Genomic DNA, 27072 nt, shown 5'->3' on the forward strand with positions numbered 1-27072 from the left:
GGGGTAATAACATATGCACATCCAATTCAGTAGTACATCCTTTAGAATATATGCTACTCTATGCATTAGGGACAATCACAGAGTGGTTTTAAAGGTAAAGTACAAACCTGAAGTTGTTTTTAAAGTGGGGAAGCAGTAACATTTAGCTAATTTACAACTGACATGAAAATATTATAACATCTAGCCCAGCTGGCATGGCTCAGTGATTGAGTGTTGACCTATGAACCAGGAAGTCACGGTTTGATTCCTGGTCAGGAAACCTGCGAGCTCGATCCCCAGTGTGGATCATGCAGAAGGCAGCCGATCAATGATTCTTTCTCACCATTGATGTTTCCATCTCTCTCCCTTCCTCTCTGAAATCAATAAAAATATATTTAAAAAAAATTATAACATCTAGAAGCAAAAGGAATGCAGTGTCGGGGATAAGATTAGAAGTCATTTTAAGAAAGACAAGAAAGTTAGTTTAGGATAGCGGTTCTCAACCTGTGGGTCGCGACCCCTTTGGGGGTCGAACGACCCTTTCACAGGGGTCGCCTAAGACCATCGGAAAACACATATATAATTACATATTGTTTTTGTGATTAATCACTATGCTTTAATTATGTTCAATTTGTAACAATGAAAATACATCCTGCATATCAGATATTTACATTATGATTCATAACAGTAGCAAAATTATAGTTATGAAGTAGCAACGAAAATAATTTTATGGTTGGGGGTCACCACAACATGAGGAACTGTATTAAAGGGTCGCAGCATTAGGAAGGTTGAGAACCACTGGTTTAGGATCTGTTCAATTGCAAATGTGTTAGGCCTATGACAATAAGTAGAAACTTGGTGACTGAATAAGAAAAAGGATGACAGGAAACCAGACATTCCTTACCTACAACACCAAGCCTCACTTTGGTCTGAACTGTACGTACTACAGTGCACAAGACTGTCCTAGTCCAACAATGAAGTAAGATTTCTGTCTGCCCTAGAGACGAAAGGTTTATACAGGTAACACACTGAGAATGGAGTTTAAATGGTTAATGGTGAGTCTCTGGCTACCACTTTCAAGTTCTGTTGCCCATATATTGTGATAGGCTCCTCAAAAGTATAGAAACGGAATGCAGTTGTGTCCCAAGGATGTTTTAAGACTCACTGAGTAGCAACACAAGGAAAAGAAGAAAAGAATGAGGTTTACCATACAAGCTTCCCTGGCTTGGTGCACTGATGGGTCTTTTTCTAGAATGGACTTGTAGTCTTCCAGGGCTTCATCGAGCTTGTCGGTGCTCTCATATAGCTCCGCTCTCCTCAGCAGGGCCCTGATGTAACTGGGGTTGAGCTGAATGGCTGCAAAAGGAGAAGAGGTCATTGTTACCATGAAGGAAAAGGGCCTATACATACTCGGCCATATCAAGTTTCTTAACCCTTTGTACGGCATAAGAGTCTATAGACACAAGCAGGATGGTTTCTGTTTTGGACATGTGGCAATTAACTGGTTAATCAACCATCATTCAGGGTCTAAAGCAGCGGTTCTCAACCTGTGGGTCGCGACCATCGGAAAACACATAGAGCATATCAGATATTTACATTACGATTCATAACAGTAGCAAAATTACAGTTATGAAGTAGCAACGAAAATAATTTTATGGTTGGGGGTCACCACAACATGAGGAACTGTATTAAAGGGTCTCGGCATTAGGAAGGTTGAGAACCACTGGAAAGGAAGAGCCATTTGTCCAAGGCTATACCTGGGGCCAGCAAGCTTTTTCTGGAAAGGGCAAGACTAAAGATTTCAGGCTTTGCAGGACAGACAGTCTGTCACAACTACTCAACTCTGCTATTGTAGCATGAAACAACCAGACAGTGCCTGAGCAAACAAGGCTGGAATGTTCCCATAAACCTTTACTTACTGACGCTGAGATTCGACCTTCATATAATTCTCATGTGTCACAAAATATTATTTCTCATGGATATTGGTTTAACCAAATCCAAACACAAATCTGGAAAACACTGTCTTTCCCTTCCTCTCATTTTCCTGACATGGCTCCTCCTCTTTGGACCGCAGCTGGAAATGACTGTTGTCCAGTGTATACCCTGCTAACCAAGCTTACAAGGCATTTTCTCATCATTTGGTTACAGAGAAAGGAACTCTGAAAATCAGCAGTTTGTTCCTAATTTAAATTTTTCAAAGCCACATATCACACTCAGATTAAGGTTAAATTCCTTCTTCCAAACAAAACTACATTCAGAATTAGTTCCAGCCCAAGAAAGTAATAGATCAGAATAAGTTAGCTACATTCTAATGTAGCATAGTTTAATTCAGATACTAAAAAGAAATACAAAATACAAAGAAAAGAAAGCCCCAGTAGAGAGGATGATGAATTAATGTAAAGAAGAAAAAAAAAAACAGAAGAGAGAACTCATGCTTACTATAAGAGTTGGACTAGACAGCATAAGGTTCTTTCTAACCCTATGGTTTTCTCAAAGAAATTATTATCTAGAGAGGAAAACAAACAAAAGTACAAATTACGAAGAGTAATAATTAGCTAGTAAACCCCATGAGTAGTAAGATGCAAGGGAAAGTGATTATGTATGTTCTCCATACCAAGCTGGTTAGAAAGGTAAGAAAAACGCCCGTTAAAAAATATTTTGAAAACAAAACAATAGTGATCCCAAGTCTAGGTGTCTCTAAGTTGGTGGGATGGAAAGAACCTGATAGAACTCAGATAAAACGTGGCAAAGTCTTGATTCAGTGTGTGGAACCTGAAAGGGTAATTAAAATGATGGCAAGTAGGTTTAGAAGAATTATTACATCTGAAGAGTACCAATTCCCGACAGAAACTGCCCCTTACTCCCCCAGCCTCCAAACACACAGATCCAGATGCCCTGGTAGCAGCTAAGATCTTCCGTTTCAGTTTCAAAGTAAAGTAATTTGGACACTATAGGACGTAAATTCTGTTCCAGCAGATTCTGCTGCCAAGGTAGCTCTGAATTTTTCTTCACGTATTTATTTATAAGCCAAGATAAACGGACTCAACTATCCATTTAAGAGCACACTTACACTACGGTGACTACAACATAATACCGCCGAGAAGGGTTAAACCACAAAGCTGATTCTTTAAAGGCCTCAGAGGAAGGGGGCAAGGTACAGGTGCACACCCGACCCAGAGCCTCTCTCTCTGCTGGTCTAGCTGAGGCGAGGCTCTTAATGTTAACAGGTAACAAGAACAAAAAGTTGTACCTTTGCTGCAGTCACTGATGGCCATCTCTTTCTTGTCCTAAAAGGAAATATAACATTAATACGTGTCACCCTGGTTCTGTCTTAATAGTCCAAAGGCTCAATGAAAAAGCTGATCATTAATAATTGCTTATGGGGATGCAGAATGCTCTTCAAAGAAAGCACACAAAAACATGCAACTTACTTCCAAACTAAAGTTCAAATATGGTGACTTGAAAGTCTTCTGCTAACAAAATATTCAAGTAGCTTCTTCCTAAATATCTTAAAGACTGTTGTCATGGATCTATTTGATTTGCACAATGCTTTATGTCAAAATGCTGATACTGAGAAAACTTTGTGATCAATAAACAGGGCAATGACTAAAATATGGATAACTGAATTAATAACCCTCTTCTTTGGCTAGCTGACTCAAAGTAGGATCTTCTAGAAAGTATACAAATGGTATGTCTACAATAACACAGTGTGGCTTGTCATGCAGTCTCAGTTAAAACCTCAACGTATCCACTGATGAAACAAAGATACACGACAACCTACCAAATGAGACCCCTCACTGATTGAGATGCTGAATCGAGAAACATGGCACAGCGGACAGAAGACCAATGTCGAATGAACCTGACTCTTGTTCCAGCTCTGACACCAACCTGCTGTTTAACTCCCCAGTTCTAAAATATCTATTTCCCCCAATTAGTATTCTATAATATTACAGAAACGTTAGTTCAAATAAATGTTCAACCATTCTGTAATAGCTACTGTAGCAAATACTAAATATTTTGTAGACTATTTTAGAGCAATGTCTACCAAATTGAATTTTAGGATTTAATTAAAAACAGTTCCAGGATGGGGAGTGAAGGCTGAATGGGTGCAGGGTGTCCTTCTGGGGTCATGAAAAAGTTCTGGTACCAGATGGTGATAGTTGCATAACATTTATCAATGTATTTAATGGAACTAAACTGTATGCATTAAAAAGGTTAAAACGGTCAATTTTTAAAAATATATATATTTTTATTGATTTCGGAGAGGAAGGGAGAAGGGAGAGAGAGATAGAAACATCGATGAGAGAGAATCATTGATCAGTTGCCTCTTGCATGCCCCCTACTGGAGATCGAGCCCACAATCTGGGCATGTGCCCGTGACCAGAATCGAATGCAGAACCCCTAAGTTCGCAAGCCGATGCTCTATCCACTGAGCTAAACCAGCTAGGGCTAAAACAGTCAATTTTTTGTCAGGTGCCTTTTACCCACAATAAACACAGAAGGTTCCAGAGTCATCTGGAAAACAATGCATTATATCTCTTCCAATGTTCACAGCAATTCACATATTAAAAGTTCAAAGAAGTCTTGTAGTAAAGAAATCTGTGTAACTTTGTATAAGTCAGTATTTCCCCAATATATTAGCTTTCTATAAATCCAGGAGTCACAATTTCATATCTTAAAGTTCTGAAAAGGAGTGGCTCTTTACAACTGATGTGCACATCTGCTGTGATGGTATTCTTTGTGCCCCTAAGTAAGCCTTATTAAGCTGCAGTGCGTCTTAGGAACAGTTGATGCCTTTGCGGATCAGGAACAGTGGCTTTTTACTGCAGAATCCTCTGCTTCAGGCTGAGTCTGCTAACAGCTCAGGGGACCCAGGTGTTGCCTGCTGCTTAGAGTGAAAATCTGCAAAGTGGGGCATGTGGAAAAAAATCAGAACTTCTTTACCACCCTTCCATAACTTCTATTAGTCTATATACATATATAAGTCAAAGTACATAATATATAAGGAATGTAGTTTTAAAAAACTTAATCTGCTCTTTTAGGGCTCTGTCTCTCTTGTGGAGGCAGGCACAGACCTGACACTCTGCCCTCAACCGTCTGCCTTTTCTCTCTCCAGACATGAAATGTAAAGCTTGGCCGGGCGCATTCAGTCAGGGATGCTGAGCCTGCAAACTTGCCTTTCAGAAATTCTTCTTAAAGCAGTGAACCCATCACTTCCGTGAATAAACTCAGAATATGGTCCTTAATTGTTCAAATGCATTAATCCTGGACATTTCCAAGTTACCAATTTTTGAATCTTCTTAAAAATATCAAAGAGTGCAACTTAAAAGAACAAAACAATCACCCATCCACCCCACTGGCAAACCTATCTTTTGTAAAGGAAATGATCACAGAGCAACTCTCTCCTGCGTTCTCCTCGCATGTGACAAAGACCACACATTGCCCTAACTCAGAACCAGGTGATTATACTAGCCCGAGCCTAGCAATACCAATAACCTGGCAACTGTGGAAACAAGGAATCCCAGTCCCAGGAGCCAGATGGGCATGGTGCATTTCCTTTGACACTGAAGGTGCCCTCAATTCCATTTAGCAATGACAACTTCCAGTCTGAGAACAGGACAAGATGTCTCCAAGAAGCAAAAGCGAAATAGGAGAGTTTTCCAAGCTAGGTGTGAGTTCTGACTGATGCTGGATATATTAATGAGTAATGTTTAAATACACTTAATTATTTTATTTCCCCTAATGTGTCTGTTTATATACTCTAGAATTATTCTCTAATGCCACATGCATCACCCCCAAACTACTTCACTTTGGAGACTGAATCCAATAATAAAACAAACCAAGTTCTGGTTTTAAAAAAACAACATCTTTCTGCACAACTAAACCATCCTGGATTCCCCCCCCGCCCCCCCTTCTTTAAACCTGGTTATCCAAAGAGACTTTGGTAGCAGCACTAGAGAATTTCAGGCAACGTCAATGAGAAAGTGACGTGGATACCTGATCTAAACAAATAAAAAGACCACTCTGCCCAAGCTAGGGCCTGCTTCGTGGTTGCGTACAGGTATGTTACATAACCCACTCTTTGAGCTTTGGACACAAGTAACCATAGTTAAACAAGTGTAGTGTTTTTTTTTAAAAACTCCTATCATTTCAATCCAGCAAAATCTACTATGTTAACTAAATAGGAAATCAGACAAAACTAACTTTTAATACCAACATGGTACAAAAGAAATACAACTACACTCTTTTCTATTCTACATTCACCCTGCTACACCAGGTTCTCGAGCCTTTAGAAAATGCAAAATGTTCCTGAACTTTCCCTGACTCCTATCTTGCTGTTAAGGGCACCACTCATTCCAACTGGTGGACATTTCTCTCCACGTCATACTTTCAACAGGAAAATCAGACCCTCTGGAAGAAGCATCTAGAAATCCCAAGTTTTAACCAGTGCTTCCCTCAGGTCTTTATCTAGACTCCCAGAGCCTAAAACAAGCCGTTGTAGCTATTCCAAGCCATGCGCCACTAAGGTCTTTGCTTCATTAACCTTCCCTAGTTTGGTGGAAACTTTGCCAGTCTTCTTTCTGTAAAGTGTTCCCTCAGCCGCTTTAATGAGGAATGTTAACAGTAATCTGACTCAAGCTTTAAAAATATGTTTCTATCTTTCTTGTGCCCTTTATATCAGGGAAATATATGAGCAGGAAAAGGGAGACACCAACGTTAAGGCCCTATGTGAGCTTTTGGAGAGAAGCTATCCTACAAATACACTGCAAATCCGTGTGCTTCTTAAAAAAAGAAAAGGTCAATGTTGTGGCGGGCCGGCACGGCCATGGCATACTCAGCCCCACATTGGGCACCTCATGTGCCACGCCAGCTCAGCCAGGTTCGGTGACCCTGAGAGGGGGCGCTGAGGGATTGAGAAAAGACAGACAAGAGAAGAAAGCTGGGTCTGGGTGGGACGCTGTCCTCTCTGATGGGAGAGCTAGCGAGAGCACCACGGACTGCAAGCCGTGTCTTTATTTTATAGCCAAATTCCACGAGGCAAAGTAAGGGCGTGGTCAAGATGTTTACAACATTCTCGTGTGTTTCTATCCTACTCAATTACATGCACCTGAACTCTATCAAGCCCACATCACTCAGACACGTGGGGCCACGGGTGCGGACCACAGGTTCAAGCTTACAACTATAGCTGTTGGCTATAATTGCGCCGGGAGGGCTTTGCCCTCCAAGCTGGGACTTGCACGTGGCCATGAGAGGACTGTGCCCTCTCATTAGTCCGAGGCTTGAACCTGTCCAAACATAGCAGCCACTTTCCACACAATGTCACATACCTGTTTCATTCTTGCAGCAGCTCTATTTGAAAAGAGAATAGACCTGTCTTTCTGGAAGCAGGATGGGCACATTTGAAGGGCTTGGCTGTAAGAACGTTCAGCTTCTATGTAATCTGAGAATAAGGTAAAAGGTGAGAGGTTATTATTTTATTCCTGATAGACTGTCTTCCATAGGATCTCAGAGTGCATAGCCTTCCAGTCACAGGACAAAGGTCTCCAACAGAACACTCCAAACGTTCAGCTTCCATATGGCTTATCAATTTAGTAAGGAGCTTTGAGAGGGGTCTGGGAACTGGACAGATGAAAGAGACTGAAGTCTGGGATTAATGGCCTGTTGACTAAAGACCTTAAAAGAGAAAGTGGTAATAAATTTATATATTCATTGCCACACAGAATAATCAGGGTCCTAAAGGAAAATTGTCTATTCACACCTTTCTCAGGTTAGAAATACTTAATACTAAAATACAAAGAGATACGTTTTCAAAATCAGAACCATTAGTTCTCTTAGAACAACAGAAGTGATGACTGATTAAATCAGGATGTAAGAAACAAATTTTTAAACCTAAAAATAACTAGGGAGAGATGTTACTACTCCTAGATTTTTAAAGCCATCTACCCTTTATGATGTGGCAAAGGCTATCATAAGATCAAACAGTTGCCCAAAGTATTGGAATGAGCCCGACTTATCCCTAAGTCTATGGAGGAAACCCAGAAGGACATCAAGAGCACCTCTCTGCTTACAGCATCCAAAGAAAAAGGCACATGAAAGCGCAGCCCAAGTACAAGCAGGATTCCTCCCTGGGCCCTGCCAGACCCGCGGCTGGTTTTTATAGGCTATTCAAAGTGAGGAATGGGGCCCTGGTTTTGCAGCAGTGCAGCAGAGAGCCTGTTAACATTCCAGGTTAGAGATCTCCAAAGCCACAGCTGAAGAGTTTTCCTCCCAATTTCTGGATTTATAGAGATTGGATTATAGAAAAGAAGAACTATGCCTGTGTCAAGAGACACATGGTAACTGGTCACTGTCAGCTGAGAACGATTTGAACCTGGTAAAAAACAATATTGTAAATGCTGGAAGGCAGAATGTATTGAAAGCAGTTTATTTGCTAGTTGTTTCCAAATGTTCTTTGGGGCTTTCTCCAGACTCTACGAAAGAAAAAGAAGAGTGAGAAGGCATCAGTGCTGAAACTGTTCTCTTACCTCCTTTCTTTCTTTTTTTTTTTTTAAATATATTTTATTGATTTTTTACAGAGAGGAAGGGAGAGGGATAGAGCGTTAGAAACATCGATGAGAGAGAAACATCGATCAGCTGCCTCCTGCACACTCCCTACTGGGGATGTGCCTGCAACCAAGGTACATGCCCTTGACTGGAATCGAACCTGGGACCCTTGAGTCCACAGGCTGACGATCTATGCACTGAGCCAAACCGGTAAGGGCACTTACCTCCTTTCTTAAATTGCTCATTTCCCTCCTCCTTCAGTCTAGTGCTCTCTTCTCTTCTTTTCTAAAAGAGACCAGAGATTGACAGAATTTGTCACAATATTATTGTAAGTGAACAAAAAAGGTCAGCTTTCTTTACATATCAGCCTATTTAATAGGCAGCAACTTGACTTTTAAAAAAAAGTGTGTATGTATGTACGTATGTATGTGTGTGTGTATACACACACACACATACATATTTATATTTCAGTGAGGAAGGGAGAGGGAGAGGGAGATAGAAACATCAATGATGAGAGAGAATCATCAATCAGCTGCCTTCTACATGCCCCACACTGGGGATCAAGCCTGCAACGTGGGCATGTGGCCGGACTGGGAATCGAACCTGTGACCTCCTGGTTCAAAGGTCAATGCTCAACCACTGAGCCATGCCGGCCTGGCGAGCAATTGACTTTTGAGAATTGGGTCAGTTCTACCTAAATCTCCAACAGATATAGAATAAAACACATAACTACCTGGCTAATCACCAACACATTCTTGATTGTGTTTAAAATGCAAACCGTAGGTTTCTTACGTTTCTATCTTTTGCACAGAATGGTAATTCAGGTATCATTTAATTTCTATTTATGCATACTGAAACTAAGCAACACATCCACTGGTATACACACCACTGTAAATTCAAAATCCGGATCTGGTGTTTATTGATCGCATGAGCTTGGATGACTTCCGAATCTTTCTGAGCCTTACTTTCTTCATCTAAGAAATGAGGCTTTAATACTTTTATGGACTAATGTGATAATGTACATAAGGCTCCCAATACAATGCCTAGCAAGTAAGTGTTCACTAAATATGAGCTATAATTTTTCTGTAAAATAAGTAATTTAATATTTACTTAGCTACAACTGTGGGGGGCATGCCTCACCTGCAGGGTCAGGGCAGTATGCTGCCAGCAGGCTAACAGGAGGAAATTTGAAGAGACCCAGATAAACAAATCTCCCTTTTCTTAGCTTCTTCTAACAACTCAGAAATTCACACAGATGGCAGAGCACCCATCAAACTCAAAGGCCAAGTGAATGTTACTCGGCAGAGCAAAGACTACACAGGCTGTCTCTGTGCTTCCAGCCCCGATCATCGGGGAACACAAGCAGAAGCAGCAGAAGTAGCCCCCCACTTGCCGCCTTCTGACAGTGTTTTTTTTGTTGTTGTTTGTTTGTTTTTTTTAAAACAAAATCTCCTTCATTCTCGAGTCTTCTGACTAAATAAAAATTTCAAAGGCAGGAAACACAGTTAGTAGGACATTTCACTTACAGGAGAAGCCTGGAGCCTAAATAACTGATACTCTTAAGATTAGAAACCAAAGTGAAACTGTTATGTCTCTGGAGATTTGTAAATATGCTGCTGGGTGCTTGCAGATGCCTTGTTGTTATTATACTCCGGATGAAATAGAGCACTTGATGAACCTCAATAAAGAGACTAAACGGTAGGTATACACTGAATTTAATATTTATGGTCTCTACTATGTGCTAGATGCACAGCAGATACAATAACTCATTTTTAGATATAATATATCTGAAGAAGGGCTATTCTAAGGAAGTAGAAAAAAAATAAAATGGGAGGTGGTGATGGAACTCAAATATAAGCATAGAAAACAGACAGGAATCAAGGCAGCTCAGTTAAGTCAAGAAGTAAGAAGACACTAAGTGTCCTTTAGCTGAAGAGTCTGGACAAGACAGGCTTGTAATAGCAGCAAATGAATCCTAACCATTCCTCTTTCTTTGCTCCACCCAGATTCAAAGTCTGGATCAGTGGCATCAAATGAGCCAAGTGTATGTCACATGCCTTGGCTGTCACACAATGGAGTGAGGGACATTGAGTACTGTCACTCAAGATTACAACACAGAAAAATTCCTCCAAATATGAAGGGGGGTTGGATGCGTAAGCCAAGAAAACTCCATAATAAATCTAGTTAAGAGTTATTTCAACCCTGAATAGCTAAAGCAACCTTGAGAAAGAACAAAGCTGGAGGCATTTCACTATCTGATTTCAAATTCTTTTACAAAGTTATAACAATTAAGACAGTATGGAACTGGCATAAAAACACACACATAGGTCAATGGAACAGAGCAGAGACCAGAAAAAAACCCAAGCATACATGGTCAATTAATTTATGACAAAGGAACCGAGACTATACAGTGGAGAAAGGACTGTATCTTCAATAAATGGTGTTGGGAAAACTGTATAGCCACATACGAAAGATCTTGGTGTTGATTTTCTGAATCTGACATCAAAAGCAAACACAACAAAAGCCAAAATAAATAAGTGGGTCTACATCAAACTTAAAAGCTTCTGCACAGCACAGGAAATCATCAACAAAAATGAAAAGGCAATCTACTGAATGGGAGAAAATATCTGCAAATCATGTATCAGATAAGGGTTGATATCCAAAATATATTTTTAAAAGCTCATACAACTTAATGGCAACCCCCCCCCCACCCCCCCCGCCAAATTTTCATTAAGAGAACCCGAACAGACATTTTCCCAAGATATACAGATGGCCAACAGATATATGAAAAGATGTTCATCATTAGTTATTAGGGAAATACAAATCAAAACTACAATGAGATATCACCTCACATCTGTTAGAATGGCTATTATCAAAAAGACAAAAATAAGTGCTGGAGAGGATGTGGAGAAAAAAACCCTCTTACACTGCTGGTGTAAACTGGTGCAGCCACTATGGAAAACAACATGAAGGTTCTTTAAAAAAATCAAGAACAGAACTACAATATGACCCAGAAAGCTTCTGGGATCTATCCCCCAAATTTGAAAACATTTATTCATGTACCTCTATGTTCACTGCAACACTTACAATAGCCAAGACATGAAAACAACCTAAGTGTCCATCGATGGATGACTGGATAAAGAAGATGTGATACATATATATAATGAATACTACTGAGCCATAAGAAAGATGAAACATTGCCATCTGCAACAACATGGATGCACCTTAGAGTATTATGCTAAGTGAAATAAGTCAGATGGACTCATGTGGGATATAAAACAAAAAGCAACAAATGAACAAACAAAACAAAAATAAACTCATACTTACAGACAACGGAATACTAGTTACCAGAAGGGAAGAGAGGTAGGGGGAGGGCAAAGTGAGGAAAGGGGGCAAAATGTATGGTAAGGGAAGGACACTAGACTTTGGGGGTAAGCATGCAAGAGTATACAGATGTTGAATTAAATGTAAATCTGAAATATAACATCCTATCTAATAAAAGAGTAATATGCAAATTGACCATCACTCCAATACACAAGATGGCCGCCCCCATGTGGACACAAGATGGCCTGCAGGGGAGGGCAGTTGGGGGGGACCAGCCCTGCAGGGGAGGGCAGTTGGGGGTGACCAGACCAGCAGGGGAGGGCAGTTAGGGGCAATCGGGCCAGCAGGGGGGGACCAGGCCTACAGGGGAGGGCAGCTAGGGGCAGTCAGGCTGGCAAGGGAGGGCAGTTAGAGGTGACTAGGCCAGCAGGGGAGGGCAGTTAGGAGCAATCAGGCTGGCAGGGGAGGGTTAGGGGGTGATCAAGCTGGCAGGCAGAAGCAGTTAGGGGCAATCAGGCAGGCGAGCAGTTGGGGGCCAACAGTCCTGGATTGTGAGAGGAGAGGGTGCAGGCTGGGCTGAGGAACACACCTGCTTCCCACCCCCATGCACGAATTTTGTGCACTGGACCTCTAGTTTATATAATATTATTAGCCAATGTTACCACAACAAATTTAATTTTAAAATTATGAAACAATTTCAATTAAGGTAAAAATAAAGCCCTATAATTATTAGCAAATTCAGTCCATTAATTTTTTCAAAAATATATTTTATTGATTTTTTACAGAGAGGAAGGGAGAGGGATAGAGAGTTAGAAACATCGATGAGAGAGAAACATCGATCAGCTGCCTCCTGCACACCCCCTACTGGGGATGTGCCCACAGCCAAGGTACATGCCCTTGACCGGAATCAAACCTGGGACCTTTCAGTCCTCAGGCCGACGCTCTATCCACTGAGCCAAACCGGTTACGGCTCAGTCCATTAATTTTAAATTAACACACACATACACACACCATATATCATTGTCCAATAAAGTTCTAACAGTGAAATGAAAAGTTGGTTTCACATTAGAAAATATATCAATGCAAGGTAACAAGTTAAAAGAGAAGATATGTTCTCATGAATAAATGCACCACAGGTCTTAAATAGATTATTTATTTACTAGAGGCCCGGTTCATGCACGGGGTGGTGAGGGGGGGGGGGGGGTGTCCCCTCAGCCCAGCCTGCACCCTCTCCAATCTGGGACCCCTTGGGGGATAACTCCTAATTGCTCACCTGCCTGGTCGCCCCCAACTGCCCCTCCTGCTGGCCTGGTTGCCCCCAACTGCCCCCCCTGCCGGCCTGGTCACGCCATGCAGCCTGCTGTTCAGTATTAGGTCATCCCTCACTAACCCCCTGCCGGCCTGATAGAAGGCAGCCATCTTGTGATGGTGTGAGGGTTAATTTGCATATCACATCTTTATTATATTAGATTTATCTTTTAATCTTTATTGTTGAAAGTATTACATAGGTCTTCCTTTTTAAATATATTTTTTAAGTTATTTCAAAAACACAAATTCTTTAGAGAAGGGCAATTCAAGTTAACGGAGTTTAATGTCCATCTTTTAAGAAATTTCTATCTCCTCTACTTTAACTCTAATTTGCAGCTACTTTTTGATCTAAATCTGTTCTCAAGTGCCAACTCATCAGGAATGTTCTGACCACTGATGAATCACTCAGCCTCCAGGTCAGGCTCTTGTAAAGTGTGTGTGAGTGCATGTGTGTTAAGAGTTTAGTCATTCTTTAGTAAATTTAGAACATTAAGACCCCAATGGGCAAGGCACGCCCAGAAGGAATTACTGATTAAGGGCCAACCTGAGCAGCCAGCCCAAGAAAAGCTCATGGAGTCTTTATAACTAGCACCAAGAGTTGAACTGGCAGAAGGGCTCCATAACATGTTTCTATGGCCATTATTCTCAGGAAGGCATTTCATTTTTTTGGCTGACCAATCACAACTCGGTGACCTATTAAGCAGTAAACACTGGAAAGAAGCCGCTGCTTCCACAGATTGTGTAAAGTGAGGATTAATGCAATTATCAATATCATGCTGAATATCTCCTTGGAAACAGCTAAAAATAGCACTCTGAAGAGAAAGCTGCACCATTTCCCAGCTGTGCCAAGAGGCTAACTTGATTCCAGTACAAAGACTAGGGTTTATTCTGCTGCTGGAACAGTCTTTTCCCGAAGGATGGCATGCATACTGTGTAATGGTACTGGAATCCAAGGACAGATTTTATAGTGTTAAGTCTTATTTAACATGCTAAGTGCCAGGGGCAGTCACACATAAATGACTGCTGATATTCTTCAGCATTATCAGGTGCAAATCAGTCCAAACTCTAGTCTAATGTGGTTAGGAGACTCTCACAGGGCTCAACAATGCCTTTTAACACATTCCAGAGAGGCCTCACAGAGAAACATCTGCTCTAGAATTCCATTCCATAACAGTGGGAATCAAAGAACTTTACAGGGCTCTGAACTCCTCACTCATCCCCATCACTGAAAACTCAGGGGAAATAGTGACATCAGTCTGCACTGTACAATCATCACAGGAACTGTCAAGGAAAACCCCAAAAAGACAATGCCCTTGATAAATGCAGTTTATTTCAACAGTTATTACCACAACTTCAAACTTTTCAGCCTGGTATTTAAAGTTCAGTACAACATACACTAGTATAGCATCTCACTGCTTAAAATCTGCTGTCACATACATGACTCATTTGCTTTTAAGACAATCCTAAGAGGAGGGCATGGAAGTATTTAACTATCAATTTTACAGGTAAGCAATCAAGATTCAGAAATCACTTGTTCTTTATACTACATTAAACTTTTATTGCAACCTACTCAACTTCACCTCCTGCTACCCTGCACAAGTCCTCTCTTCTAGACAGTCTGATTTCTTTGTTGTCTCTCAAAACTCACCATGCTTAATTTTCTTTTTTTTTAAAATATATTTTATTGATTTTTTACAGAGAGGAAGGGAGAGAGATAGAGAGTTAGAAACATCGATGAGAGAGAAACATCGATCAGCTGCCTCCTGCACATCTCCTACTGGGGATGTGCCCGCAACCCAGGTATATGCCCCTGACCGGAATCGAACCTGGGACCTTTCAGTCCGCAGGCCGACGCTCTATCCACTGAGCCAAACCGGTTTCGGCACCATGCTTAATTTTCATTCCATTCTTTTTTTTATTCAAACAATGCCCTTGTTTCTCTTTCATATCTTCCCCTGACTGTCCAAACCAAATTTTCCTATTTTCCTAGTCTAGCACAAAATCTACCTCCTCTCCAGGACCACTTTTCACTTCCTTCCCACATGATCTTCCTTTGAATGCAGACTGTACATAATTTCTCTACTTTGGAAATTCAATTCTGCTTCAAAAAAATGTTTTTAATTGTAAGATAATAAAAGCACTCAAAAAAAAAAATTTGGAATGGTACTTAATGCTTAAATAGTTTCATGGGTTGTAAAACACTGCACACTCCTTAGACCTGGGCAAGAGGGGTCCCTGTGAAGGCCTTCTGACCACAATCTTCCTCCCATGGGCCCTTTTCAGACCATGCTCCAGGAGTTCCTGCCTACACCTCCCCAGTCCACTTCCAGGATCTACATGGGCCTCTGCCTGGGTCTGTCCGCATGCTTTAGGTCAGTGAATATAACTGACTTAAAGAACTTTACTGGGCTCTGTACTCCTCACTCATCGTTAACTTGGAGCTTACAAGTGTATATGCCTTTTATCACTATTTTAAATATATTTAAAAATAACCTTTGAGGCAGAATTGAATTCCCAAATTAGAGACACTTTTTAGTCTGCATTCTAAGGAAGATCATTAAATTTATTTTAAAATAGTCTCTTAAATAATCTTGCAGTGAGCATGTATTTAATAGACAACAGGGAGAAAGCCAAGAGGTTCACACCAGCAATTTCCATATTGTAAATCTATCAGCAGCTTTCTGCTGCCCCCTGCAGCTTTGTAAAGTAATTGGTACAAATGAAACATGTTTAAGTTAAGCATAGTCACCCAGAGAAAAATCACATCTAGGTAAAGCAGCGGTTCTCAACCTGTAGGTCGCGACCCCTTTGGCGGTCGAATGACCCTTTCACAGGGGTCGCCTAAGACCATCCTGCATATTAGATATTTACATTACGATTCATAACAGTAGCAACATTACAGTTATGAAGTAGCAACGAAAATAATTTTATGGTTGGGTCACAACATGAGGAACTGTATTTAAAGGCCAGAAGGTTGAGAACCACTGCGGTAAAGGAAGGGTTGAAAAAAAATACATACTGGTTAAAGGGCTGGAAAATGGAGGCACATGCAACAACTTTCTGCTTGAGTCCAATCTAGTTGGGATGAGAAAACTATACACTGAAACTGCAAGGACACCAGCCCCACGAATTATTCTGAAAGGGAATTCTTCACCGTTAAAAAATAAACAAATGCTCAAGTCTTGTTTTCTTTGAAATTGGACATCAGTTGCTTTCCACATACACATTTGTTTTTTCCACAAATCCCTTAGAAGCCCTCTAGGAAGCCTGGAGGGAGGATCTCTGGATTTAAACTGTAGTGGGAACCTGACTCTCATTGTCTTATTTTGCTGAGGAGAGATGATTCATCTATGAGGAATTAATCTTGGAAATATTCCCTTGTTTTTTAACTCAGAAAAATTCTATTTCCAAAACCTCAATTAATAGAAATAAATTTTCTTATTTTGGTATTGCTTAAATTCCACCCAGTAAGTCCTCTTTAGACACTGAGCACATATGAGGGTTAAAAGAAAAAAATCCTATTAGTAAACTATTCTTCTGATGTTGGATGTAGTCAATATACTGGTTAGGTCATTACTTCGCTCTGGAAGTTTAGTCATCTGTATCAACCTGGCTCTCTGGCTCCCAAGTGTGGCCACAGTTCTCCCAATATCAAAATGACTTGGGGATGCTTGTTGACAAAGGAGATCCCTGGCTGCCACCCCACCAGCCTGTGGTCTCAGACACTTCTCAAGGCTTTGCACGGTTACAAAGTTTCCTGTGATTCTTAGGCACAATAAAGTTTGAGAAGCACTGAAGGACACTTTACCTCTTCCATCAGCAGGTAATCTAAAGATATTAACTTCCAAATGTCTTGGAGTAAACAAGCCTTATTTCTCCTGGTTTAAACTCAGGAACAGAAATCTAAGGTCCCTTCAGTTCTTAAATTCTAGGATTTCATTTAATCATTTGTCAATAGCGTTCATAAACCTAATACTGGTGAACTCTAAGAAATTAATAAATAAGACAATCTTAGTTCCAATAAATCAGAAAGATTTTCCTATGAGGTTAACAAAATATGCAGGCCACTATAGAAAACCAACCAGGAGAATGTTCTCTGCAAACACGCCACTCTAACAGCACTGATAACATTATAAAAATAATGCAATGAGGTAAGGTAGCAGAAACATGGAAATCAGAAGGATCAAGTACCATAGGATTTAGGAAAAATGAGAGGAGGAAAAGGATGGATATAACACGTCTGTTCTAAACCAATACTGCAATAATGGTTCCCGGTTAAAAATAAAACAGTCTTAGAGGAAAGAATAATCCTTTACTTTTCCAGAGCCTAAGGAAAATGTTTTAAAATCCCAGAAGCCATGCGCTCTGGGTCCATGTTCACCAAGTAAGACTTTTGTATCCCTTACTTACATGGATCTATGTATGTATCGACTATGTGTAAATGAACACATAGCAACTGGCACTACGGAGCAAACCCATGAAAATGGCGAAATCTGCATTTTGCTTACAGATTAACTTCATCTTGACTCTGGCTTATCCATCTGTTTCCTATTGGAATAAGCTTGAAATTCCTTATCACGACTCAGTGTTCCATAATCAGACCCTCACTTACTTCATCACCTCACCCTCCTCCTCAATCACTACTCCAGCTAACTGGCCTGGCTCTTTAATTCCTTGCATGCCAAGGGTATACCAAGCTAATAGTTACCTTAGAGCCTTTACATGTTTGTTAACACATCTGACTCCTTTTTCCCTCCAAGTCTCTGCTGAAATGCCTTCCCCAGATTGGCCTTTTGTGATCTGGAATAGTCTTCCCATCCTCCCAACCCTCCCTACCCTTCATCACTTCATCTTATCTTTTCCATACCTCCCAACTAGAAATATACTTATGAGTGAAAAGAAACTCCCTCCATCTTTTTCACCATTGTATCCCTATGGACCTCAAACAATGCCTGGCATGTGGAGAAATGCAAATATTTCTTGAATAAATGAATGAGATAAAAATCTCTATAACTTGTAAGACCAATTACTGGCCCTCATGAGAAAGATAACCATATGGTCCATTCAACAGCTATTTAAGGAAGAAAGACTATGTGCAAGGTCCCGTGACTGTGGTCCTGAAACTGTTAGTGTGCATACGAATTACCCAGGAAACCCCCACTGAGGCCTCCATTGTGACAAGTAGTCGATAAAAAGCAAGTCTCTTGCAGGATCAATACCACCACAATACAGTATATCCTATAGGTCCCAGTACTATAAGCTTCTTGTGTCATAAGATTATAGTAATAATTCTCATCTCCTACCAGATCTGTCCTTTACCTCAGCCAAGCCTTCCAGAATCACTTATTTGCTTCACAGATCTACTACTTCACAAATGTCAGCTAAAATCCCATTCCTCTGGGTCATCATGTCTACATTTAGGTTTTCACAAACAGTTAAGATTTGTTGCTGAAATAAAAACACATACACAAGTGCTTTCCTTAAGAGATTTTGCCTGTTTTTACCAAATCTTAACTGCCTTCCTCTTCCTTAATTCCTCGTGGTTTATGAATTCTGCCGAGAACTCACACTCTTGAGCCTAGATTATCTTCTCAGCCATCGGTCAAGTCGAGTCAGCTTGAATAACAGACTTAGGCTATTAACTGCTACGATATTTTGAATTAAAAAAGGTTCGCCACTTGCATCTATAGACACGTATGGCATACAAATGGTTAAGGGCCTCATGCTCTACCGACTGAGCTAGCCGGGCGCCTCAGACTTTGGCTAATGATACTTAATTCTGCCCAAGAGAGACATTCAACAAAATACAGATGTTATGATTGCATTTCTTTCTCAAATCCTCAAAGGTCAGTTTTATGTGCTTTCAGTAAAAAGTCCATCTTGGTTGTCAAGAATCAATTTTTATTTACATTCTCAAAATGGAATAACTTTTGTTGTTGTTGATTATAAATTTAACACATGCTTACTATAAAAAGCAACTATTGCAAAACTATATTAAAACGAACTTCCCCCAAATCAGACCCCTCAAAGCTACCCATTTTTCCTAATTTGGTGCATAGCCTTCCAAATGTTCATGTATAAGCATATTTTCACATAGGTCTTTAATTAAAATGAACAATCACTGATGTCCTAAGACCTAACACCTTCCTTGTGTCTCCTCTAAGCTCAGTACTCACACTGAACACTTCTGTGACTAGCATTTCTCCCACCCCGGGTAACTCCAACTCTATGAGGACCACCAGCTGATGTCCTACAATGTAACTCAACTCTGACACTACCTACTTAGAAACAGCAGCAGATCCCACAGGTTAAGGAGCTCAGTCCCCACAAGACTGGCCCCACACCACGCCCACTTCAGATGCTAACTTTAAGACCAGGCTGTCACCTCTGCTTTTGATCTACTGGCTCTAACTTGGAGGTTCCCATGACCTAATCCTCAGTTTCAATTAATTTGCTAGAGTGGCTCACAGAACTCAGGGAAACAATTTCCTTACTACATAACTGGTTTATTATAAAGGATGTAACTCAGGAACAGTCAGATGAAGAGATGCATAGAGCAAGATATGTGGGAAGGGGAACATACTAGTATATGCTCCTGAGGGTGTCACCCTTCCAGCACTTCCATGTGTTTATCAACTCAGTTCTCTGAACCCCATCTTTTTGGATTTTTAATGGAGGCTTCATTGGGTAAGAATGACTGATCAAATCTTGGGTCATCAGTCATTAACTCAAACTCCAGCCCCTCTTCCCTTTCAAGAGGTAGGGGTGGGTGGCACTGAAAGCTCCAAACTGACAACCAGACCTCATCCTTAGGAGCTTTCCAAAAGTCACCTGTTAACATGAACTTAGATGTGGTTGAAAGGGGCTTGCTAAGAATAAAATACACCTTTATCTCTTATCACTTTGGAAATTCCAAGGGTTTTAGGTACTCGGTGCCAAGAACTGGTCAATAACCAAATATATTTATTACAAATCATATTATCACCCCTACTTAATTCATTTAACACTACATTACAGGCATTTTTCCATGTCATTTCTAAGATTTGGCTCCTTCTTAATGACTTCATTGCACACTACTGCATAAATATGCAAAAACATTTAAAGTGATACCCTCTATTTAACATTTCTAGTTTTCCAAAATTATGATGCTGCAACACATCTTTCTATAAACATCTGTTCATATCCCTAATAACTTCCTTAAAATAAATGACAAGAAGAGAATCAGAGGTTTAAAGCTGTGCTGTCCAATATGGTATTCACTAGCCACATGTGACTATTTTAATTAACTAAAATAAAAAATTGGAAAATTCAGTTTCTCAGCTGTACTAGCCACATTTCAAGTGCTCAGCCAGATGACTGTTATTTTTTAATTAAATTTATTGGATGACATTGGTCAGATGACTGTTAAAATGCGGTAGCCGATGGCCAGTGGCTACCGTACTGGACAGTGTAAAAATAGAACATTCCCATCATTGCAGAAGGTTCTATTGATAGCCCTGGTCTAAAGAAAAGTTCATATAAAATATGATACCTATATCCCATAAAAATGATGTAGCAATGTTAACTCCCAACATGAGTTCCTATATCCTCTTCTTGTCAATATGAGATCAATGTTCTCACCTAATACATGAGAGATAATGTTTAATTTACATACACATTATTAAAGTCTTTTCACATTTTTGGGCCATTTGTGCTTATTTTTGTTGTTGAATTATCTGAAATTTGTCCATTTTAAGAATCAAGTTTAAAGACATCCTGTTCCCAATGACCTATAAAACCTACCCTATGTGCAGCAAGCAAAGAGACATTTCTTCAACTGTTTTCCTAATAATTATTTCACAAAGATATTTACCAAAACAGTGTAAAAAATAGCTAACAGTAGTACTACAGTTAGCTAAAGGCTGTTTGCACTCTCATAGGTTGTTTTCTTACAGTGAAGTTAATGGTTTACATTTCTATAAAATAATGGCTATCGCTAGCATATTATTTCTAGCAGATATTGTTATAAACTTTCAAATTAAGCTATGAAAACATATGGGATGATATAAAGTATATAAAATGTTTGTTTTTTAAAAGTGATTATATTTATACAAAACTCTGGAACAGGAAAAACCAACCCATGGGATAGGAATCAGAACAGTGGTTCCCTTGGTTGGTAGGGGTTGGGAGAAAGAATGAATGGTTAAGCACATAAAGGGAGTTTCTGGCATGATGGAAATGTTCTTTTTAAAAAAATGTTTTTATTGATTTTGATAGAGAAAGAGAGAGGGAGAGAAAGATAGAAACATCGATCAGCTGCCTTCCGCACACCCCTGGCCAGGGATTGAGCCTGCAACTTGGGCATTCCCAGACCAGGAATGGACCCAGGGACCTCCTAGTGTATAGATCAACACTCAACCACTGAGCCACACCAGCCAGGCAGAAATGTTCTCTTTCTTGATAGGGGTGTGAGTTACATACAGCTGTCAAAATTCAATGAACTGTACAGGACAGAACATAAACAGTTTCACTATATGTAAATTATATTGAATTTTTTAAAGTTTAAAAAGTATGTGCTGTTTAGAATATATAATTGATAGGCAATAAAAATTTTAAATATTTCAAGAACTTAAAATGTGATTTCCTGGCCAGGAGAGACAAAAAGTTTTGCAAATAGAAAATGGGGTGCAGACTATGTATAACACTTGAGCCAAACCACTCAACTGTCAAACCAACAACACTAGAAAATTCACTGTAGCCCTAACTGGTTTGGCTCAGTGGATAGAGCGTCGGCCTGTGGACTGAAAGGTCCCAGGTTCGATTCCGGTCAAGGGCACATACCTTGGTTGCGGGCACATCCCCAGTAGAGAGTGTGCAGGAGGCAGCTGATCGATGTTTCTAACTCTCTACCCCTCTCCCTTCCTCTCTGTAAAAAATCAATAAAATATATTTAAAAAAAAAAAAAAAGAAAATTCACTGTAATATCAGGGCAAAATATATTAAGGCATCAGAAAATTGCTACCATTTAAACATACATATTTTTCTAAAGTCTACACCAGTGATATGGAAAATGAACCAAGCATTCACTTTCTGGAAAATCATTTCCCTAATGTCATCAAATAGCACTTAATTTAATTTTCCGAGTCATTTCTGCTGAGGTAGTTTATGAACTTGACTCATTTTTGCCCTTTATCCTCCTCTACTGGTGGCATAAACTAGCACAAAAGCTAACACATGCATCTTAAAACCAACAGATTTAATATCTCGGCCCATTACCAATCTATCATAACCTGTTCAGCAAGTGAGCTCCTCAGAGGCTAAACTACAGGTCTTTTGTTGTTGTTAATCCTCACCTGAGGATAATTTTTCCATTGATTTTTAGAGAGAGTGGAAGGGAGGGAGAGAGAAGATAGGAGGGGGGGGGGAGGGAGAGAGAAACGCTGATGTGAGATAGATACATGGATTGGTTCCCTCCCACATGCCTAGTTGCCTACTGCGCACTAAAGCCAGGGAATGAACCTACAACCCAGGTACATGCCCTAGACAGAGAATCGATGCTCTACCACTGAGCCACACTGGCCAAGGCTAAATTGCAAGTCTTGTTCAAGCTCTGTGCAGACAAACTCAGATATTTTTTTTTAATTTAAATTCTTTCCTGTTTAAAAATATTACATATGTCTCCTTTCCCCCCCGCCCCGCCAAGCTCAGATATTATGGTAACTCTTCAAAGGACCTTGCTCATGAGATCAGAAGGACATATGGAAGACACCAAGAGGAGGGGGCCCAGAGGCAAAGAAGCAGGAGGGTGTACATTGTATTAGTGTATTGGCTTTGTAAAAAAACAGCTAATTTTGTTATTAAATTCTACATTATATTTTCTTTGGCATCAAACAGATCTGGGTTTGAGAATCAATTCTGCCATTTATTAGATGGGTGATCTTGGGCCAGTTACTTTACCACTCTGAACTCTGTTCTCTTACAAAGGATGCTAACAGCATTTGTTTCATAAGGTGTGTTGTGAAGATTAAATGAAAACACAAGTAACATTTTTAGCTCAGCAGCTGGCACATTATAGGTGCTTAACAAATTATAGCTTCTATCATTATAGCTACTATCATACACAATTCCTTTTCTTGAGAACGCTATGTAAATGATACAGATCCCAGAAACTCCCCTCTGTAACCGAACCACCACCAGGATATTCAGGCAGTCATTTTTTGCTAACAAGGTACTAATATAAATAGGCAGCATTCCATAATTTTAAAATCTAACAATGTCCATTCCAAGAATTTCAGCAGCCAACTATAGATAAGTTCCCCCCCAAAACTAAAAGGTTAGAAAATAATTATACAAGATGAATATAGAAAATCAAAGGTCACAGGAAAAAATAAAATAAAATTTTTTGCTAAGCAGACACACTCTATGCTTCCCTGTCATGCTACTGACTTATCTCAGATGCATCACTACTAAAGCAATAAAGACACAGATGGGCAAGTTTTTCTTAACCACACATGAAGCGGTGTATGACACAGTGTCAGCCCCATTTATTCACTTTAAAAAGCACTTTACGTGGCAGATCATGCACAGTAAGTAAAATACTTACCTGTTTCTCTTCATCTGGCATGTTTTTTTCCAGTTCGATTAGGTATTCTTCGTCGAGTTCAGAGGAATTCACATCATCATCAGGTTTGTTCTCAACCTTGTCCACTCCTGGTTCCTCCTTCTCAAATGAGGCACTGCAGTCGTGGAAGTGCTCCTCTTCGCCCTGGTCCTCCTGGGGGTGGGCCTCAACATCCCTGAGCAGCTTGCTCGGGGGCTGGTGATCTTTGGGATTAGAAACTGAAGGACCAGCACATTCTGCTTCCTGGGGATCTGAAACTTGCAAACCACTGAACAGGTCCTCTGGAACCCTACAGTTTTCTGACTTCTCCCCCATGCTGAACCAGTGAGGGAGGTGAAGCTGGTTCTGGAAAAACGGAACACACGTTGGGCAATGGTGCTTATATTCAAACACAATCCTCTCACACCCAAGCAAACTTCTCCATCAAAGCTCAAAACACACCCTAGCTGCCTTTTGTTAGAATTTATTATATATAAACAGTATCAGGAGCCCATGAATAATGCCAGATATCACTTTAACCAGTATCCCTTTCAGAACTTCTTATAAGCAACAATAAGGGACCGATTTGAATGTGACTTCTACTTTCCAATGCTCGGAGGTTGTCCAATAGCAAAAGAAAGGCAGAAGCTAAAACAATGGCAAGATAAATGAAGTGACCCGAAGGTTATTCAGAATGAAAACCCGGGCTCTAAATAAGAAACTACTCCCTGTCTTTCCAGTACCACCACACAAAGGTCAAGAATAAGTTTCAGGGGTAACCCATTTTGGGCTCCCTCCCTTGCAGCAGGAAGTCTGCATATCTCCCCCAAGCTTGGCACCCCTCTCCCCGCAATAAATTTTGTTTTCTTCCCCTCCCCAAAAGAGTAAGTTTCTGGTGGAACTCAAAATGCAAAGTGATCACCAACTTCACCCCAACCCGAGAGACAGAGCCCGTGCAGGTTACCGTGGAAGGGGGGCCCTGGCCCAGGTGGTCCAAATGAGGGTCCCCGTGGGAGTCAAAATCAGGCACTAAAGAAGAACGGTTCTCAACCCTGGGGGCACAGCGTAACACCTGGGGCGCTTTAGTCCAGCCTTTCACCCCACAGATTCTGACTTATTGGTGTCGCAGGGTTAGGGCATCTGTCATTTTAAAAAGGCGTCCCCGGTGATTCCAATGTGCAGCCCACTGAGAACCACTGCGGGAGAAGCTGAGTCAGACGTCGCAGCCCCACCCTTTCGGTAGCAGCAAAATTACACCAACGACCGCTGGGTCGCGACGAGAGCCCGAATTCGCCCCGGCTCGTCCCAAGCAAACTTAAAAAAACAGCACTATCCCAACAGGGAGACTGCGCAGCCACAGCAGTGCTCCGGTCTCCCCGCTCCCAGGTCTACCGGAAGAACGCAGGCGTCTGAGGCCCCGGTTTTAAGAAGGGGCCACGCCGCCCTTCCCAACGGTTCGTCCCCCGGCTGCGTCCCGCACCGACAACTAAAAACACCCAGCTGGCCACTCACCGCTTCACAGATCCTCTCCTCACCTTCCCAGCCTCCGAGACCCTCTACTTCCGCTTAGTCAAGTACACTTCCGTCGGCGCCGGCCAATGGCGTCGCTGTTGGTAGAGCATTCTGGGAAATGTAGTGGAACGGCGCGATGTGACGTCACCGTACGGCAGGAGTACCCGTGGCGGCGGCCATCTTGCGTTACGGCAAGACTCCCGCGTCAGCACAAAGGAAAAAAGGCCGTTTCTGTGGTGTTCCTCTCCCTCCTTCACCTGACTGCCCTCACGCTAGCCATGTATGGAGGAATCCTGAAGCATAAACCTAATCCAAAAGCAAAGTCTTCCCTCTAATGGTCTTCAAAGTGTGCCTTTCAAGGCCCCGCTATATCAAAAACAGTTTTCTAATAATACTGTTACTTGCCTTCCCCATAGTCCTCGGTGGAGTTTTGCAGAGGCTCAGCGGACTGGGTGCAGACCGCGCTATGAGAACCAGCTGTCTTCTATTAAAGCCAAAGATTTGCAAGCATGGAAAACAATGCTCCTCTTTTCACTACATGTAGTTTGTTTTGGAAAATAGTTATTTATAAAAAGATTATTTAAAGTTAGCGTATGATGGGTGTAGTGTTAACTTTAAAACACTGTAGTATTTACTGACTCATTTAAGTTTTAATTTCTAATACGGTGAATATTGACAGGTGTAGCCCACATAAACAAAAGCTCTCTGTGCTCCTCAGTAATATGTAAGAGTGTGATGAGGTCCTGGAACCACACGGACCTGCTGACCTACCCATTCATCCAAGGAATGCTCATCAGACACCAGGAGCTCAGAGGTGAGGTTCCCGTAAGGTAGCCAGACAGGTAGCCGGCAGTGGCAGCAGAGGACTAAGTAAGTTTCTGCAGTTGGTTGCAGAGAGAGCTGGAGGGGCTGTTTCCGGAAGAAAGCAAACTTGTTTTTTTAATTTATGTCTACATGAGGTTATTGATACAGTTCTATTTTTATGCAAGTCAAAAGATTTAATATACCAAATGTAAACATTAAAAATGTATAAAAAATTTGAAACTAATATTTTTAATTTTTAAATATAGCAGGAACTTTGTAAATATAAGTGGTTAGTCCTCTTATGACTTATAAGAAGTGCAGTTAATTAAATTTTGGTGAATTTGGGAGCAAAATAAATAATAAATATCCAAAAGTTCATCCATGTGTCCAGAAAGGCGTAAAAGGATGGTCCAAGAACAAGGGGGGACCTATCTTACTTTTGGATCCCCTAACGCGTCTTACCTACAGCTGTCCCAAATGCTGGGCATCGAGGAGACACAAGCAACGGTTCCCCTCTTTTGAACAGGATGGGTGACTTGCCTAGAAACGTCAACAGAAACAGATACCAGAAAACAAAACAGAAACAGAAAGCAAGTGTGCACAATACAGTTAGATGCTCAGAAGGCAGACAGAGGGGAGTCTGGGTCCAAGAAACACCCAAAAACTCCACGAGAAAGTGGTGAGCACAAAGAGTTCTGTGGGTACCAGCACCTGGTTGCTCACCGGCCTCTGGGTTGCTGGGGGTGGTCTTCTTTGGGTCCCTTTTCAGGTGCCATGAAATGTCAAAGGTTTAGAAATAGCCAAAGTAAAACCCATGAATCACTGAAGTAGAAATTAGTAAAAATCTATCGTGCACACACCAGACGCACTCAAACCAAAACACAGAATGAGGCGCAGGGATGGCCCATTGTTACAAAGCAGCTTATATAGCGAACGAGGAAGCGGCGACTGTTTATTCTCCGCAGCGATTGGCAATAAACTCAATTAATGACTAAACTGGTTTTATCTGCTCAGGGAACCCT

General features: G+C 40.9%; 2 protein-coding genes across 3 annotated transcripts in view; one reads left to right on the forward strand and one right to left on the reverse strand.

Annotated features, from left to right (window-relative positions):
• The window catches only part of PWWP2A (PWWP domain containing 2A), a 53992-nt gene extending 49223 nt beyond the window's left edge, over positions 1-4769 (forward strand). Inside the window, exon 4 of the mRNA XM_070414491.1 lies at positions 3705-4769. The gene's annotated coding sequence lies outside the window, so the exon portion shown is untranslated. The remainder of the gene's footprint in view (positions 1-3704) is intronic.
• TTC1 (tetratricopeptide repeat domain 1) overlaps positions 1-25338 on the reverse strand; it is a 33238-nt gene extending 7900 nt beyond the window's left edge. For both annotated transcript variants that reach the window (XM_070414493.1, XM_070414494.1), the window contains exons 1-6: positions 25247-25338; positions 23738-24100; positions 8748-8808; positions 7308-7420; positions 3230-3266; positions 1187-1335 (exon numbers count right to left, since the gene is read on the reverse strand). In XM_070414493.1, the coding sequence (XP_070270594.1) occupies positions 1187-1335; positions 3230-3266; positions 7308-7420; positions 8748-8808; positions 23738-24070 (693 nt within the window). In that variant the 5' untranslated portion in view covers positions 24071-24100; positions 25247-25338. The remainder of the gene's footprint in view (positions 1-1186; positions 1336-3229; positions 3267-7307; positions 7421-8747; positions 8809-23737; positions 24101-25246) is intronic.
• Between the last annotated feature and the right edge of the window lie 1734 nt (positions 25339-27072).

Source organism: Myotis yumanensis, unplaced genomic scaffold, assembly GCF_028538775.1.
Source record: "Myotis yumanensis isolate MYYU_CA2020_CCGP unplaced genomic scaffold, mMyoYum1.0.hap1 SCAF_5, whole genome shotgun sequence".
Lineage (NCBI taxonomy): Eukaryota > Metazoa > Chordata > Mammalia > Chiroptera > Vespertilionidae > Myotis > Myotis yumanensis.